The sequence below is a fragment of the Pristiophorus japonicus genome, chromosome 13 (assembly GCF_044704955.1).
Source record: "Pristiophorus japonicus isolate sPriJap1 chromosome 13, sPriJap1.hap1, whole genome shotgun sequence".
Lineage (NCBI taxonomy): Eukaryota > Metazoa > Chordata > Chondrichthyes > Pristiophoridae > Pristiophorus > Pristiophorus japonicus.
Window position 1 is genome coordinate 192,339,303 of NC_091989.1, and position 18,211 is coordinate 192,357,513.

Genomic DNA, 18,211 nt, shown 5'->3' on the forward strand with positions numbered 1-18,211 from the left:
AGAGAGAGAGAGAGAGAGACTGTGATCGTACCGAGAGAGAGAGACTGTGATCATACCCAGAGAGAGAGAGACTGTGATGGTACCCAGAGAGAGAGAGAGAGAGACTGTGATGGTACCCAGAGGAGAGAGAGAGAGAGAGGAGAGACTGTGATGGTACCCAGAGAGAGAGAGAGAGAGAGAGAGACTGTGATGGTACCCAGAGAGAGAGAGAGAGAGAGAGAGACTGTGATGGTACCCAGAGAGAGAGAGAGAGAGACTGTGATGGTACCCAGAGAGAGAGAGAGAGAGAGACTGTGATGGTACCAGAGAGAGAGAGAGAGAGAGAGAGACTGTGATCGTACCCAGAGAGAGAGAGAGAGAGAGACTGTGATCATACCGAGAGAGAGAGAGACTGTGATCATACAGAGAGAGAGAGACTGTGATTATACCCAGAGAGAGAGAGAGAGAGACTGTGATTATACCCAGGAGAGAGAGACTGTGATCGTACCCAGAGAGAGACTGTGATCGTACCCAGAGAGAGAGAGAGAGAGAGAGAGAGAGAGAGAGAGAGAGAGAGAGAGAGAGAGAGAGAGAGAGAGACTGTGATCGTACCGAGAGAGAGAGAGAGAGACTGTGATCGTACCCAGAGAGAGAGACTGTGATCGTACCCAGAGAGAGAGAGACTGTGATCGTACTGAGAGAGATACAAGATCCAGCACAAGGGATTTGGACAGAGCAGGAGAAAACTCACACTGAGTTATGGGGCTGTGGAGTGCACTTACCCCCAACATCACCACCCTCTGCATACAGTTACAGGGGGTCCTTAAGGAGCAGGGGTAGTCGGGAATTGTGAACTCCGACACGGATATAGTTACAGGGGGTTCTGAAGGAGCAGGGGTGCAGGGGATTGTGAACCCACAGTGCTATGGTTGATAGGTTCTGAAAGAGTTGGGGCGGGGGATTGATCAGTACTAAACATGAACCCATCCCTTTTAGATGCCTTTTCCTGAACAGTCTTTAGTAGCGAGTGACGCACACCAGAATGTTTAACACAAACATACAATTCATGGATGTAGTCGTCCTTTACGGATACCGAGACGGCCCACTCCTGCAGCAGGCCAACCACGCACGATTTCAGCTTTCCAATATCCCCTTCAACTTGGTTGTTATAGACACCTGCCAGAAGAAGAATTCATTATCTCCCGAAAACACAGCACTTCTCAAAACAAAAGCAGACCCTCTGCTCTCCTCTCCTGAAAGCTCCGACCCGGTGTAGGGGAACTGTTCCATGGTGATCCCGTCCCTCATCGAATATTCACTTGTGGCCGGAGACCGACTCGGTTTACCCAAGAACATAAGAAATTGGAGCAGGAGTAGGCCATACGGCCCCTTGAGCCTGCTCTGCCATTCAACAAGATCATGGCTGATCTGATCATGGACTCAGGTCCACTTCCCCGCCCACTCCCCATAACCCCTTAAAACCCTTATCGGTTAAGAAACTGTCTATTTCTGTCTTAAATTTATTCAATGACCCAGCCTCCACAGCTCTCTGAGCAGCAAATTCCACAGATTTACAACCCCCAGAGAGAAGAAATTCCTCCTCATCTCAGTTTTAAATGGGCGGCCCCTTATTCTAAGATCGTGCCCTCTAGTTCTAGTCTCCCCCATCAGTGGAAACATCCTCTCTGCATCCACCTTGTCAATCCCCCTCATAATCTTATACATTTCGATAAGATAATTTCTTAATCTTCTGAATTCCAATGAGTAGAGGCCCAACCTCCTCAGCCTTTCTGCCCTTCCTTCACCAAGGGGTGCAGAGGTAAACGGTCGCACCCTTTACTGCTGCCCCAGCGGAGATGAACTAACTCTGGGAATGTCAGGTTATTTCCACACTCAAGGCACTTTTATCCACCGTGCCATCGGATCAGTTGTGATCAACGTTGCTGGAAATCTGCGCTGTGGTCTGGTGTACCCCAATTCTGCACCTGGCGTATTATAACCAGACATGAAACGGGTCTCAGGAGATAGTCGTGCACCTGATGTGGGGGGCGAGGGGGGGGGTCACATACCTGGGTATCGCCCGTGTTGCCTGTGAAAGCAATCGACAGCACGTAGCATTATGTACAAAACCATTTCACTGTCGAGATTCTCCATACAAGAGGCTGGAAGACAAAGAAGAAGTGATGCTGGTTAGCGAGAGGTTCACCGGCCGGGCGAACGCGAGATGTCGAGCACGGCCGGAGAGGTCTCGGGACCAACGGGTAAAGGATGGGGTTCACAGCGATCAGCCGCCATGCGAAGGTGATAACATACGGCAGCGCTGGCTGAGCGGGAGAAGTCACGTGATCACTTTAACCACAGACATCATACAGATGGGTTTAACACCATTGAGGAGAGGGCAAGACAGATAGACAATCCTTCATTTTTACACATCAGGCTCCTGAGCAGTGAGACTTGTATGATGAGATGTCCAGGTCTGGGATTACCGAACTGGTGAGGATGCAGGCTTTTTATATAATAAAAAGGAGCCAAATGTATGTGTTTTGTCTTGTAGCACTGCTGTGAAGTGCCGAGGGACGTTTTACTACATTAAGGGCACTATACTGTATAAATAAGTTATTATAATCTATATAGACTTATGTCTTAGAAGTGATTTGGGAATAATGAGCTTCACAGTGGATATGCAGCAGGAAATAAACCACTGACTGCCACATGCTGGATATTGAGATTTACAGGCAACAGATCACAATCCAGAAAAATCCGACTGAGGTGGGGTGAGAATTTTTTAATCACGCAGCGAGTTGTTGTGATCGGGAACGCGCTGCCTGAAAGGGCGGTGGGAGCAGATTCAATAGTAACTTTCAAACAGGGAATTGGATAAATACTTGAAAAGGAGTAATTTGCCGGACTGTGGGGAAGAGCAGGGAGGTGGGTGCAGGGGGGGGGGGGGGGGGGGGAGAAATTAATTGGACAGCTCTTTCAAAGAGCCGGCAGGGTGAGCCAAATGGTCCCTGTGCTGTATCATTCTATGAGATTCCCCTCCCTCAAAATCAAATCGTTTCTTAGATGAACTCCAGGGTTTTTGCCTCCATCAGTCCATCACAGGCTGACCACACTATTGACAAGGAGCTTCGTGACTTGTTACATTCAGCACTCCCTTCCCACTCTCTTTATTCATGGTCACAGAAAAATGCTATTTCTATAGGCAGACCCATTTCTCTTCCGATCTAACAAAACTTACCCTCTTATACAATTCTGGCCCCTTGCGTAGATTTCCATCGCTCCCCTATTGCCGGCTGATGCCCCGAGCTCTGGAATTCTCCCCCTAAATCTCCCCGCCTCACCCTCTCTCCCCTTAAGACGTTCCTTAAAAACCTATCTTTTTGACCAAGCTTTTGGTCACCTGCCCTAATATCTCACGTGGCTCGATGTCACATTGTCTTTGATAATCGCTCCTGTGAAGCACCTTGGGACGTGTTACTATGTTAAAGGCGCTGTATAAATGCAAGTTGTTGTTGTACATCTGTGAATGGGAGCAGCATACTACAGGATTGCCAATTACACTTCTACTACATTATAGTATGACCGGTTGTGCGGGCTGCCCACCATTAATTCTGAATAAGGTAGCAAACTGGTCATGGAGTTTATTTATAAGGCGTAAAATTTCACAGAAGCAAAAGGAACGCACGCTGCCTCAAAATTAATTGTTTTTGAAATATTTGGCATCCTTCTGTAAATTGTTTAATTTGATGAGCATAGCATGGGCGCCTCTTGGAAGGACAAGGGCAGCAGATGCATGGGAACACCACCAGCTCCACGTTCCCCTCCCAGTCACACACCATCCTGACTGGGAAATATATCGGCCGTTCCTTCATCGTCGCTGGGTCACAATCCTGGAACTCCCTCCCTAACAGCACTGTGGGAGCACCTTCACCACACGGACTGCAGCGGTTCAAGAAGGCGGCTCACCACCACCTTCTCAAGGGGCAATTAGGGATGGCCAATAAATGCCGGCCTTGCCAGCGACGCCCACATCCCAAGAATGAATTTTATTTTAAAATTCCATCTCTGAGCCAGAAGGTGGAGGGTTCGAACCCCAACCAAGATAGTCCAGGCGAGCAGGGTCCGGAGCTCTGGCTCGGAATTCTGGGTTGATATCCAGCGGATACTCGGGGTGGGGGATCCTTCCTTCATAGATAGGTTACTGGAATCCCTAAAACCCTTCCATCACATGGGACTAACCACCCAATCGTGTGGTATATCGGGTTTCGGAAACTACCAGTGGTGAATGGTGGTATCTGCAATATGTCCTCTTAGTGTCAGTGTGGCTCAATGGGCAGCACTCTCACCCGAGTCAGAAGGTCATGGGTTCAAGTCCTACTCCAGGGACTTGAGCACAAAAATCCAGGCCAACACTCCAGTGCAGTGCCGAGGGAGCGCCGCACTGTCGGAGGGGCAGTGCCGAGGGAGTGCCGCACTGTCGCAAAGCCACTATATAAATCCATACTACTGCCAACCCCCGCCCCCCGTTGAACAACTATAAGTCACATTCCCCAACCAGGCAGGTGGGGCCTCAGCACCTCTGACACTGCAGCACTCTCGCAGTACGGAAGAATAAGGGGATAGAACCCACAAATACTGCGACTGCAATACTCCTGAAAAGCAGTGTTAAGGTTGGGCCTAATCTTTTGTCTTCAGATGCTGTTTGACCTACTGTGCGCGTCCAGCATTAAAAAAGTAAAACAACAAAAGATGCCCCCTTTAAGACAGTCTGTGGGCCCCACAATTTGAAAAATTTACCGATTTGATCCCTGTTGCTGGTCTCCGTGTTGAACTCCTCCGCCAGCGATCGGCATCGTACAAGTCGCAGAAATGCAGCATTCCTGCCTGGAGAGAGAGAGAGAGAGAGAGAGAGCTGAGATTAGGAATATCATTTAAAAATGAAAATGAACTTAAAAACAAAGTCAGTAAATTAATGACAAAATGTTTCAGAGTATTACCTTCTCTTCCCCATCACATCAAACCGACGACAAATTCTGCTTACATAAGAAATAGGAACAGGAGTCGGCCATTCGGCCCCTCGAGCCTGCTCCACCATTCAATGATCATGGCCATCTGATCTTGGCCTCAACTCCACTTCCCCGCCCACTCCCCATAACCCTCGACTCCCCAATTGTTCAAAAATCTGTCTATCTGCACCTTAAATACATTCAATGACCCAGCCTCCACAGATCTCTGGGGCAGAGAATTCCACAGATTTACAACCCTCTGAGGAAATTCCACCTCTCTGTCTTAAATGGGCGACCCCTTATTCTGAAACAATGCCCCCTAGTTCGAGATTCTCCCACGAGGGGAAACATCCTCTCTGCATCTACCCTGTCCAGCCCCCTCAGAATCTTGTATGTTTCAATAAGATCACCTCTCATTCTTCTAAAGCCCAATGAGAATAGGCCCAACCTACTCAACCTTTCTTCACAAGTCAACCCCTTCATCTCCAGAATCAACCTCGTGAACTTTCTCCGAACTGCAAGTATATCCTTACGCAATACTCCAGGTGTGGCCTCACCAATACCCTGTACAGTTGTAGCAGGACTTCTCTGCTTTTATACTCTATCCCCCTTGCAATAAAGGCCAACATTCTGTTTGCCTTCCTGATCACTTGCTGTACCTACATACTAACTTTGTGTGTTTCATGTTGCGTCACCGAGTGGGCGGGGCTAGCAGGCACAGCGCAAACCGTCAGTGAAGTGCGCGGCGGGAACGGACAGCACGGCGCTCAGGTGGGAGGTGTGAGCGGCCCATTTCTCCTAAATCTGTTATTGTACTTTCCATAATAATAGAATGTCTGCTTCACATCTCCAGGGATGAGGGACTTCAGTGACGTGGGGAGACTGGAGAAGCTGGGGTTGTTCTCCTTAGAGCAGAGAAGGTTGAAAGGAGATTTGATCGAGAGCTGCGAGAGAGTAAATAAGGAGAAAGTGTTTCCACTGGAGGACACGGATTGGGCCAGACTGGGCAAGGACCACGTGTTTCCTTCCCGAACAAGACATTAGTGAACCAACACGGCTTATACAAAAATCTGACAGCTTCACGGTCATTTCACTGGTCGCAGATTTTGATTTCTGGAATTTCTAAACTGTATATAAATTTGCAAACTGCCGCGTTGGGATGTGAACTCCCGATCTCTGGATTACTAGTCCAGTATCACCACCAGGTCGCTGTACCCACTTTGCACCTTCACGTCCACCGTACCATCGATAACCATAGACTGCGCCAATGGTTTATAGATTTGAAACACCGCAGAAAATGCTACAACTCTCGCAAACAAGAGCTTACTCAAATACACTTACAGAAATGCCAAATGTCTTTTTCAGAGATGGCCTCGGGAGGCTGCAGAGGGAACACAAAGTAACACCATGGAGTGATTGATGGGAGGAAGCTGCAAATAATACCCACACACAGTCAGCAAACTTGGATACATTACATGGTCCCCTCATCTAAAGGAGTTAGATGTAGTCTTTACTACTAGGGGGATCAGGGGTAAGGCGAGAAAGCAGGAATGGGGTACTGAAGTTGCATGTTCAGCCATGAACTCATTGAATGGCGGTGCAGGCTCGAAGGGCCGAATGGCCTACTCCTGCACCTATTTTCTATGTTTCTATGTTTCATCCAAATCATTGATATAGATTGTAAATAGCTGAGGCCCAGAAACTTCAGCCCAGAAAGGCTGCGTGTCAGCTTGGCACAGTGGTAGCATTCACAGGAAGGAACATAGGAACAGGAGCAGGCCAATCAGCCCCTCTAGCTTGTTCCACCATTCAATTAGATCATGGCTGATCTGTATCTCAACTCCATTTACCTCCCTTGGTTCTGTAACCCTCGCCTAACAAAAATCCACCAATCTCAATTTTGAAATTGTCAACTGACCCTGGCCTCAACAGCTTTTTGAGGGAGAGTTCCAGATTCCCACCACCCTTTGTGTGAAGAAGTGCTTCTTGACATCACCCTGAACGGCCTGGCTCTAATTTTAAGGTTATGTCCCCTTGTTCTGGACTCGCCCACCCAGAGGAAAAGTTTCTCTCTCTCGCTACCCATTAAATTCTTTAATCATCTCAAACTCCTCAATTATATTTTATACTCAAAAGGAATACAAGTCTAGTCTATAGTCTATAACCTGGCCTCATAATTTAATCCTTTTAGTCCCAGTATAATTCTGGTGAATGTACACTACACTCCTGTCTGAGTCAAATGGTTTTGCATTGAAGTCTTGCTCCAGAGACTTGACACACAATCTGCCGCTGCACTGTTGGAGGTGCCAGCTTTCGGATGAGATGTTAAGCAGAGGCCCTGTCTGCCCTCAGGTGGACGCAAAGGATGCTATGGTGCTATTGGAAGGAGAGCAGGGGAGTTCTGATGGTGTCCTGGCCAACTTCCTTCCTCAGCCAACACCACCAAAAGCAGAATAGGTGATCATTCATCACGTTTACACTTAATGGGATCTTGCTGTGGGCAAATTCCATGACGCAATTCATTGGTTCATGGAATCAGAGAACGGTTACAGCACGGAAGGTGGCCATTCGGCCCGTCGAGTCCGTGCCGGCTCTCTGCGAGAGCACCTCAGCTGGTCCCACTCCCCCGCCTTTCCCCGTAGCCCTGCAATTTTCTCTCTTTTGGGTACTTATCCAACTCCCTATTGAAAGCAGTGATTGAGTCTGCTTCCACCATCCTCTCAGGTTATGAGGCAGTTTGCAACATACCGAGATTCACTGCTTACAGGAGAGGAGGGGTGACCGGAGAGGCACGAGGACAATAGCAGAAGGAAAACTGGATGGATAAAAATCAGCACAGCTAAACTAACGAAGCTCAAAGAAAGGACAAGCAGGGAGTACGATCCAAAATACGACTTACCCTGCCAATTAATTGCAGTAGTTCAGTAACATAGTCGCTTATAACAGAGGCATCCTGTTTTGCCTTCTCCCGGTATCTGAGAGAGAGAAGCGAATATATAAAACGAGCATAGTAACAAGAACCGTAAAAGTATTCTAGTGTCAGTATCAGTGACCATGAAACTACCGGATTGTCGGAAAAACCCATCTGGTTCACTAATGTCCTATCGGGAAGGAAATCTGCCGCCCTTACCTGGTCTGGCCGATATGTGACTCCAGACCTACAGCGATGTGGTTGACTCAACTACCCTCTGAAATGGCCCAGCGCGACACTCAGTTGTACACAACCATTACAAAAAACAAGAATAAAAAAACGGGACGGACCGCAGGGCAACGACTTTGGCACCGATGCACCACACAGACTGCAGCGGTTCAAGGCGGCTCACCACCATCTTCAGGGTAATTGGGGATGGGTAATAAATGCTGGCCTAGCCAGCGACGCTCACATCCCTTAATAACAAATTTTAAACAAAACTAGACACAGAGAAACAATGCGAACGATGGAGGTGGTTTAGGTCACAGCAGTGCATCACCTGACCTGTGATCCAGGTGGAGGATGCGGGGCAGTATGGGGGGGGTGGTACGAGGCAGGGCACAGTACGGGGGCGGGGCACAGAACGGGGGCAGGGCGAGCAGCACATTGCCAGAAGTTCCATCCTTCATACAAGCCGTTAAAGCCAGATCCTGCCTCGCCTGACTGCTGAGGCGGACATTAAAAGCTGTGATGGCGAGATGGTTAGGGTGGTGTTCTGGAAGGTAGAGGAGTCTTGTGTAATCTGATCCTGTGAGCGCGAGTGGATTCAAAACGGTGGCCGTTCAAAATTCCAGCTCCAGTCTGATGAAAGGTCCCAACCGAAACACGAACCTGCCTTTCCAACTCTCTCTCCCCCCCCCACCCCCCATTATTCCCCCAACCACTCTCCTTCCCTCCTTCCCTCCTTCCCCCCCCCCCCCCCCCCCCTTCCCCCCCCCCCCCCCCAACCACGAGGGAAGTGGGCCCGCGGGTGACCATCCCCGACAGGGACCCAGGCCGCGCTTGGGCCTCGCCGACTGGCCAACAGCCTCGTATTTAAAGCTACGCCAGAATCCCAATTGATTTTTGCCTCTTTAGTGGTTGGGTATTACAAAGTATTTACAGCACAGAAGCAGACCATTCGGCCCAACAGGTCCGTGCTGCCTGTCTGATTCCCCCTGTATGTGCAGATACTGCAGTTTGTCGGGTCTGTATACAGACGTATGAAACAAGCAGAACACAGATGTGGTGCCTAACTTGTCCCACTACCATCTCATTTTTTGACCATCATCACTTTCGTCTCTCTAATCTCTCCTGCCTCCCATCCGATCACACAGCTTCCCTCCCCTCTTCCTTTCGCTGCCCCTGCCCGCCCTTAAAAATCTGACGCAGCTTGACCATTCGCCAGTTCTGACGAAGGGTCACAGACCCGAAACGTTAACTCTTTCTCTCGCCACAGACGCTGCCTGACCCACTGAGCATTTCCAGCAGTTGCTGTTTTTATTTCAGATTCCAGCATCCGCAGTATTTTGCGACTTTAACAGTAGATGCGGTCGTGGAAATCAACCCATTGAAAGCTTTCAGCGGGAGACTGGATGGTACAGTGGATTATCACACTGTCCCTTCAGCTTAGGGGCCTGAATCAAGGCCATTCCAGACCGAGGAAACAAACATACTCTCTCCACTGATGTAAAGGGTTCCTCATGAAGAAAGTTTATACAATCAGTTCCTCAAATCACAAGTCCACAGGAACAGTCCGCTGGTTCTGCACTCTCTCACAAAGGCCACAAGGAAAGCTGGTGTGGGAAGAGGAAAATTCATACGAGCCAATAACTTCTGATATGCCCAGTAATTTGCATTTATATGGTGCCTTTCACATCCTCATGTCACGAAATGCTTCATTACCAATGAAGTACTTCTGTATTCACTGTTATAACAGGAGAAACACGGCAGCCAATTTGTACACAGCAAGACTCCACAAACAACAATGTGATAAATTACCAGAGCCTCTGCTTCGGGATGTTAGTTCAGGGATAAATATTTGCCAGGACAGCAGGAAAACGCCCCTGCTCTTCTATATCCACCCGAGAGGGCAGACAGATCTCAGTTTAATGTTTCATCCAAAAAGCTGGCATCTCTGACAATGTGGCGCTCCCTCAGTACTGCCCCTCCAACAGTGCGGCGCTCCCTCAGTACTGCCCCCTCCGACAGTGCGGCGCTCCCTCAGTACTTCCCCTCCGACAGTGCGGCGCTCCCTCCGTACTGCCCCCTCCAACAGTGTGGCGCTCCCTCAGTACTGCCCCCTCCGACAGTGTGGCGCTCCCTCAGTACTGCCCCCTCCAACAGTGTGGCGCTCCCTCAGTACTGCCCCCTCCTACAGTGTGGCGCTCCCTCAGTACTGCCCCCTCCGACAGTGCAGCACTCCCAACGTACTGCACCGACAGCGCCAACCTAGATGTTGTGCTCTGGAGTGAGACTTGAACCCACACCTCCTGAGTCAGGAGGTGAGTGTTACCCACTAAGCCAAGGCGAACACATCAAACATTAAGCAGTGAGATGACCATTAGCTGACAGGACAGATCTCTGCAAAGGCACAGTACAGAAAAGGGCAAAGCTGCCAGATGTAAGGGCACAAAGGCCACTTATAGCAACAGCTGCTGGCCGATGAGGGGAGAGGGTGGCACTAAAATACACCAAACTCAATGTGGTTACATACACGTTCTGTAGCCCAATGAACCGAGTCGAGTCTGCTATCATGTCCGGGATGGTGCCTCGTACAGGTAGACACCCCAGTCCTTCTTTTTCCACAAACTGCTTGACTGCTCGGGTTAAGATCCAAAACGGAGGGCTCTGAAAACAAAAACATAACCATTAGCGCAGGTACAGACACACACACGTAACCATTAGCGCAGGTACAGACACACACGTGTAACCATCAGCGCAGGTACAGACACACGTGTAACCACCAGCGCAGGTAGACACACACGTGTAACCACCAGTGCAGGTACAGACACACACGTGTAACCATTAGCGCAGGTACAGACACACACACCTAGGCACCAGCGCAGGTAAAACCCAATAAACTTGAGAGAATTGAACAATTCAGTCTTTTTCACCTGCCCCCTATCCAGCAAAGCAGATTCCTGTTAGTACTCGAGTAATATTCACTGAAAGCATTTCCATTATAGTCCGCTGCTGTAAACAGTAAAACACCGCGCACACAATTTTTTATTCGTTTGGTATTCTGCATCATGGAATAAATGAAAGTTCTTTCCTTTTCTCCTTCGAAGTACAGAACACTAACCCTGGTTGTGATGTGACCGCACAGTGCCTAGGCTACCAGCTCGGCTTACCCATTAAGAATGGCTGGTTGGGCAAGTTACTGGACTCCTGATCAAGTCACTGGCTTCTGGCAAATTAGGGGAAATCAAACGGAAATCGAAATTCTAGCGTGTCCTCTACCCCACTCTAACAGACCCCTCCCAGATATCACTCGGTGGATCAAATGTCGTGTAGCGATAAACCAGGGAGGGTGGGGGTCCTGCCCAGTTGCTCAACACAGCATGTTTAATCGCAACTGACACGGTGGGGGAGACACAGGGATAAGTGGGTGACATTGAAAATACTGTTCCTCCAGTCTGAATATCCTTGTTTGAAAGTTTTTTTCCCCTCAGGTTTTGTTCGAACCTGTGCGTTGATGTTGGTGCATCGCTCATCCTGGAATAGCTCTTGTACGTTGCTAGGAATCTACAAAAGGACATTTACAAAGGACAGTAAGCGTCATGGAAATAGGAAGTGCTTTTTCAACGTCAGTATCAATCATTGAATCATATAACAGTACAGGAGGCCATTGGACCCATCGAGCCTGTGCCGGCTCTGTGACAGAGCGATCCAATCAATCCCACTCCCCCCGCTCTTTCCCCACAGCCCTGCAATATTTTCCTTTTCAAGTATATATCTAATTCCCTTTCGAAGGACACTACTGAATCTGCTTCTATCGCCCCTTCAGGCAGCGCGTTCCAGATCACAACTCACTGTGTAAAAGAACATCTCCTCGTCTCACTCCTGGTTCTTTTGCCAATTATCTTAAATCTGTGTCCTCTGGTTACCGGCCCTCCCGCCCGTGATAACAAGTTCTCATTTATTCTTAACAAAATCCCTCAATTTCATAGAATCTGTCCTTAACCTTCTCTGCAAGACTGGTTGATGGACAGGTTAAGGCGGTTCAAATGCCTTCTTCATCCATATCGATCTTGCGATGAGGACCATGGCATTGGGACTTAGTATCGTGTCTGCTAACCAGATCATTGTGGAGTGGAATGGTGGGGGAGGGTCTGTACAGGGCGTTGGTGAGACCACACCTGGAGTACTGCGTACAGTTTAGGTCTCCTTTTTTAAAAGGAGGGATATGCTTGCATTGGAGGCAGTTCAGAGAACGTTCACTAGTTTGAATCCTGAGATGAAGGGGTTGTCGGATGAACAAAAGGTTGAGCAGGTTGAGAGGTGATCTTATTGAAATGTACAAGATTGAGGGGGCTTGACAGGGTAGATGCAGAGAGGATGTTTCCCCTCGTAGGGGAAGCTAGAACTAGGGGGCATAGTTTCAGAATAAGGGGTCGCCCATTTAAAATGGAGACAGGGAGGAATTTCTTCTCTGAGGGTTGTAAATCTGTGGCATTCTCTGCCCCAGAGAGCTGTGGAGGCTGGGTCATTGAATATGTTTACGGTGGAGATAGACAGATTTTTGAACGATATAGGGAGTCCAGGATTATGGGGAGCAGGCAGGGAAGTGGAGTTGAGGCCAGGATCATATTGAATGGCGGAGCAGACTTGAGGGGCCATATTTCTTATGCTCTAATGTTGTTCAAACATTATCTCTGGGAGAAGTTGGCAATTCCAACTTCTACCTAAAGCAGAACTTATTCATCTTCTCCAGCTCAAACCTTTCTTAGGTTTTCAGATGTCTCCTCACTCTCGTGCCATGCTCAAGTGTCAGAAAGCAACAACCGATGTAGCAGCAGCTCTGCCAGTTGTTACCTTGGTAGGATTGAGGGCAGTGTTGACGTTTTTGATCGCTTCATCAAAGTTCTCTTCATCTTCTGGTACTCCATCGTCATTCTTCATCAGTCCTGAATTAGGTTCCGAGGCAAAAAGAAGTAATTAGCGACACGGTGGCCATTAAACTGATTGAGTACAGGTCCAACCAAATAACCTCAATAACTCAGTGTAACCAACAAAAAAAAAGTTAATAGAATCATAGAATGATACGGCACAGGAGGTGACCATTCGGCCCATCATGCCGGTGCCAGCTCTGTGACAGAGCGATCCAATCAGTCCCCACTCCCCCTTGCACTTTCCCCGCAGCCCAGCAAAATTTCACCTTCAAGTATTTATCCAACTACCTGTTTGAAAGTTACTATTGAATCTGCTCCCACCGCCCTTTCAGGCAGCGTGTTCCCGATCACAACAACTCGCTGTGTAAAAAAAAAATGTTTTTCATGTCGCCTCTGGTTCTTTTGCCGATTACGTTAAATCTGTGTCCTCTGGTTTCCAACCCTTCCGACACTAGGAACACTTTTTCCTTATTTACTCTCTCAAAACCCTTCACAATTTTGAATACCTCTATCAAATCTCCTCTTAATAGTCTCTGCTCCAAGGAGAACAACCCCAGCTTCTCCAGTCCCTCCATGTAACTGAAGTCGTGTATCCCTGATAGCTTAGAAACATAGAAAATAGGTGCAGGAGTAGGCCATTTGGCCCTTCGAGCCTGCACCGCCATTCAATATGATCATGGCTGATCATTCAACTTCAGTACCCCATTCCTGCTTTCTCTCCATACCCCTTGATCCCTTTATCCGTAAGGGCCACATCTAACTCCCTTTTGAACATATCTAACGAACTGGCCTCAGCAACTTTGTGGTAGAGAATTCCACAGCATTCCAGTAAATCTCCACTCCAAGGCCTGGACATTCTTCGTGGTGCGGTGTCCAGAGTTGGTCACAATACTCTGGCTGGGGCCTAACCAGTGAGTTATAAAGTTTTGGCATAACTTGCTTGCTTTTGTAGTGTACGCCTCTTATTAATAAAGCCAAGGATCCCGTATGATTTTTAAACAACCTCATCAATGTGTCCTGCCACCTTCAAAGACATGCATACATACACCCCCTGGTCTTGATGTTCCTGTAACCCCTTTAAAATTGTACCATTTCGTTTATATTGCCTCTCCACATTCCTCCTATAAAAATACATCACTGAAACAATTTTTTAAAATATTATAGAGAACTGATTTTTAAGGTTTGCAGTTGGCATTGGGTCATATTTGGCAGTAACTTATACCTCAGGGTGGGTTGGGATTGCAGGTTCCTTTACCTGAAGAGTGTCAGTGAACCAGTTGTGCTTTGACAACAAACCTGCGTCTTCCAGGGTCATATATCTGATGGCATCCCACAAATGACTGTGCTTATTGTATGTAATTCACCACTTGCCATGGCCTGGGGGGGGGGGGGCGGGGGTTGAACTCCTGGCCTTCGGTACTGCACTACTGTACCTATTAAATTGACATAAAAGTCAGGAAGATCTAAAATTAAAATAATTAAAACGGGCCGTTTATGTGCACCGAACCCCTAACAGACAAAAACCACCTATAAAAATGAACCAAATCTTCCATACCTTGTCGTATTAACTCTCGAAATGCTTCCTTTTCTTTGTAAGTTTTCGGTAACTGACAATTGTGCTGCAGGATTTAAAAATAGAAAGAGGTAAAGTGAGACTGCCTGCCGACACAGGCAATCCGTTCACAAACACCACACAGGTACAAGATCAAAGGCTTTAAAGGGTTACTTCAGCACGGGGCAGTGTCATGGCTCTACACTGGAGCTGTTGCAAGAAAGACTTGTATTTATATAGCGCCTTTCACAACCTCAAAAAGTCCCAAAGCGCTTTACAGCCAATGAAGTACATTTTTTGTTGTCACTCTTGCAATATGGGAAACGCGGCAGACAACTTGTGCACAGCAAGCTCCCACAAACAGCAATGTGATAATGACCAGATCGTCTTACTTTTTAAGTGATGGTGGTTATGGGATAAATATTGTCCAGGACGCCGGAGGGAACGCCCCTGCACTTCTTTAAACAGTGCCATGAGATCTTTTACATCCCTCCGATAGAGCAGATGAGGCCTCGGTTTAACGTCTCATCCGAAAGACGCCACCTCCGACAAGATAGCATCTGCTCAGTACTGCACTGGAGTGTCAGCCTAGATTTTGTGTTCCGAGTCTCTGGAGCCGGACTTGAACCCACAACCTTCCAACTCAGCTGACACTTTGTAACACAGCGGCAAAAATGCAGTGATACCGGAATTATAATAATACATTTAAAAAGATACAGGGCTGCTGTTCCGTCTTCGGTCACCCCTTTTAGCAATGGCGGTGGTAAGCACGCCCGGGTGGGGCCAGCTTCCGGCGCCCGGCTGGGGGGGATTTAGTGCTGTTTCGAGGGGGCGCAGAGCATTACCACCCAGAAGAGGCGAGCTGGTGTGCAACGCTCCTGGGTACAACACTGGCTCGATTTTTGGCTGCCGCTCGACCCGTAGCGCTCCATAGAGCGCGTGCTGGGACCACCCGTGAAAGGGGGGGGGGGGGGGGGCGAGCTGCAACGGCTGCAGTGAGATAAGTAATGTCCACCTCAGGTGAGTGTGATTGATTTTTTTTTTGTTGCGATTTATGTTGTGGAGCGCGAGTTATTTATTGGGAATGTTTTTGATGGTTTTTTTCAGGTTTCCCCAACCCCCCCCCTAGCCCTCTCTTAGGGCACTCAGAGGCCGGCTGTTTAGCTCGAGATCTTCAGTTGCTCAGCCAGCCTAGCGCCCTGAGAGGTGTGCCCCGCCCCCACACTCGGGGCCCCGCCCCCACACTCGGGGCCTCGCTGGTGAATGTAACTGACTGAGGCGCAAACTGTTCCCGGGCGCTAACTTTACCGCCCCGCAATGAACAGAACCAAAAATCCAGCCCACAAACTATAACGTACATAACTTTGAAGTTATTTCCCTCCCTCTGTTTCCCTGGATGTACTGATTTGTGTTCAGGTGCAGCTCCACGGGCACAGACAACGCTCTGCTGCCCTGTCCACAGGATCTCAGATGTAGACATTAAGGGCACTGGAACTGGAATCGGCGCTCCCGATTTGGGAAGGGGAAAGTGGGCCAGGGAATCCAACGTGTCCTGACCCTCTATCCGGTGAATCCCGCAGTAGATGCTATGCCAGGATGGGATGTGGTTCGTCACTGATGCAGCCGGAGAGAGGCAGACCACGCCAATAACGGGCACTTGAGCAGCAGAACTGCGCCCCAGCAATAGCTTCATGAGCAGTCAGAAGGGGTGAAGACAGGCGGAGGGGAATAAAAACTCACCAGTAAACGAGAGGAGACAGGAATTTTGATCCCTACAGGTCACAGACACAAGAGGTGTAACTTAAACATTGTGCAAAGATTACGAACATTTAAGAACATAAGAAATAGGAGCAGGAGGTGGCCATTCTATGCCTGCTCTGCCATTCTATGAGATCATGGCTGATCTACTATCTCAACTCCACTTTCCTGCACTATCCCCATATTCCCTTGGTTCCCTTAATATCCCAAAATCTAGCGATCTCTGAATATCTGAATCTTCCAATTTAATGGCACCATCAGAAAGATACAAAGTGCAGCGAATCCTGCGCAGATTTAAGGAAGATTTTCGAACATTCTGTTCTGTGACCATGTGGACATTCGGTTTGCTCAGCAGGGCGAGGATTACATATAAAGATATTAACGGAAAATCCACAACATACCTCCTTGCACCACTTCTCCAGGTATTTGGCTACCACAATTATCCACGGTGTGTGACTATGGTCCTGCAGTATTTATGGGAATAAAGTGCATTAGTTACTGCGGCCAGTGAACATACTTCACAATATCTCATTTTACATTAATAAGAACATAAGAACAGAAGAATTAGGAGCAGGCATAGTCCATTCGGCCCCTCGAGCCTGCTCCGCCATTCAATATCACGGCTGATCATCGACTGCAACTCCACTTTCCCGCCCAATCCCCATATCTCTCGATTCCCCGAGAGTCCAAAAGTCTATTGATCTCAGCCTTGAATATACTCAACGACTGAGCCTCCACAGCCTTCTGGGGCAGAGAATTCCAAAGATTCACCACCCTCTGAGTGAAGAAATTCCTCATCTCAGTCCTAAATGGCCGACCCCTTATCCCGAGACCATGACCCCTGGTTCTAGACTCCCCAGCTAGGAGATTCAACCCCTCAGCATCTACCCTGTCAACCCCATCAGAATCTTGTATGTTTCAATGAAATCACCTCACATTCTGCTAAACTCTAGAGAGTATTGGCCCAATCTACTCAATATCTCCTCATAGGACCAGACTCTCATCCCAGGGATCAATCGAGTGAACGTCTGTTGTACCGCCTGTAAGGTAAGTATGTCCTTCCTCAGATAAGGAGACCAAAACTACACCTGCGCAGTACTCCAGGTGTGGTCTCACCAAGGCCCTGTGCTATTGTAGCAAGGCTTCCTTACTCTTGTAATCCAACCCTCTTGCAATAAAGGACAACGTACCATTTGCCTTCCTTATTGCTTGCTGTACCTGCATACTAACTCTGTTTCCTGTACAAGGGACACCCAAATCTCTCTGAATTCCATCACTTAAAAGTTTCTCACATTTAAAAAATATTCTGGTGTTCTATGCTTCCTACCAAGGTGAAAAATCTCACATCTTCCCACATTATCCTTCCTCTGCCACTCACTTAACCCGTCTACATCCCTTTGTAGGCTCTTTGTGTCCTCCTCACGGCTTATTAACTTTCTTTTTAGTTTGAGAGAGTTTGTGTGTACTCCGAGGCGAGTGCCGTTAGTGCTCGGGAATAGACTTTCCTGCTTCTGGCATCCAGTGCGAGCGTGAAGCGAACCCAGGGATAGCGTGGGTTATACACAAACTAAAACTCCCTCGACTCAGCCCAACCTACAGTACCTTCAAATATACCTGCATGTCATTTATCCATCTCCCCACTCTTAGCCCATCCTGCAGCCTCTTTGGGTGAGATTACCAATTTAGTGCCAATTAAAGCTCCCTCTAATTATATTTTTGGTGAGTGGCCCCTAAACTGGCTGCGCAGCCCATCAATTGCGCGTCGCGTGATTATTTCCATTTAAAAGCTAGAGAGCGGACTGCGCAGAACCCCCAGATCGCTGCAGGGCCGCACAGCTTAGCGGAAACG

The 18,211-nt window shown here is 48.3% G+C and overlaps 1 protein-coding gene across 1 annotated transcript in view; it reads right to left on the reverse strand.

Annotated features, from left to right (window-relative positions):
- nae1 (nedd8 activating enzyme E1 subunit 1) overlaps positions 1–18,211 on the reverse strand; it is a 52,311-nt gene that overhangs the window by 7,839 nt on the left and 26,261 nt on the right. The window contains exons 9-18 of the mRNA XM_070898312.1: positions 16,764–16,826; positions 14,608–14,671; positions 12,976–13,067; positions 11,626–11,685; positions 10,655–10,788; positions 7,888–7,963; positions 6,330–6,369; positions 4,780–4,866; positions 2,049–2,141; positions 1,041–1,155 (exon numbers count right to left, since the gene is read on the reverse strand). Coding sequence (XP_070754413.1) covers positions 1,041–1,155; positions 2,049–2,141; positions 4,780–4,866; positions 6,330–6,369; positions 7,888–7,963; positions 10,655–10,788; positions 11,626–11,685; positions 12,976–13,067; positions 14,608–14,671; positions 16,764–16,826 — 824 coding nt within the window. The remainder of the gene's footprint in view (positions 1–1,040; positions 1,156–2,048; positions 2,142–4,779; positions 4,867–6,329; positions 6,370–7,887; positions 7,964–10,654; positions 10,789–11,625; positions 11,686–12,975; positions 13,068–14,607; positions 14,672–16,763; positions 16,827–18,211) is intronic.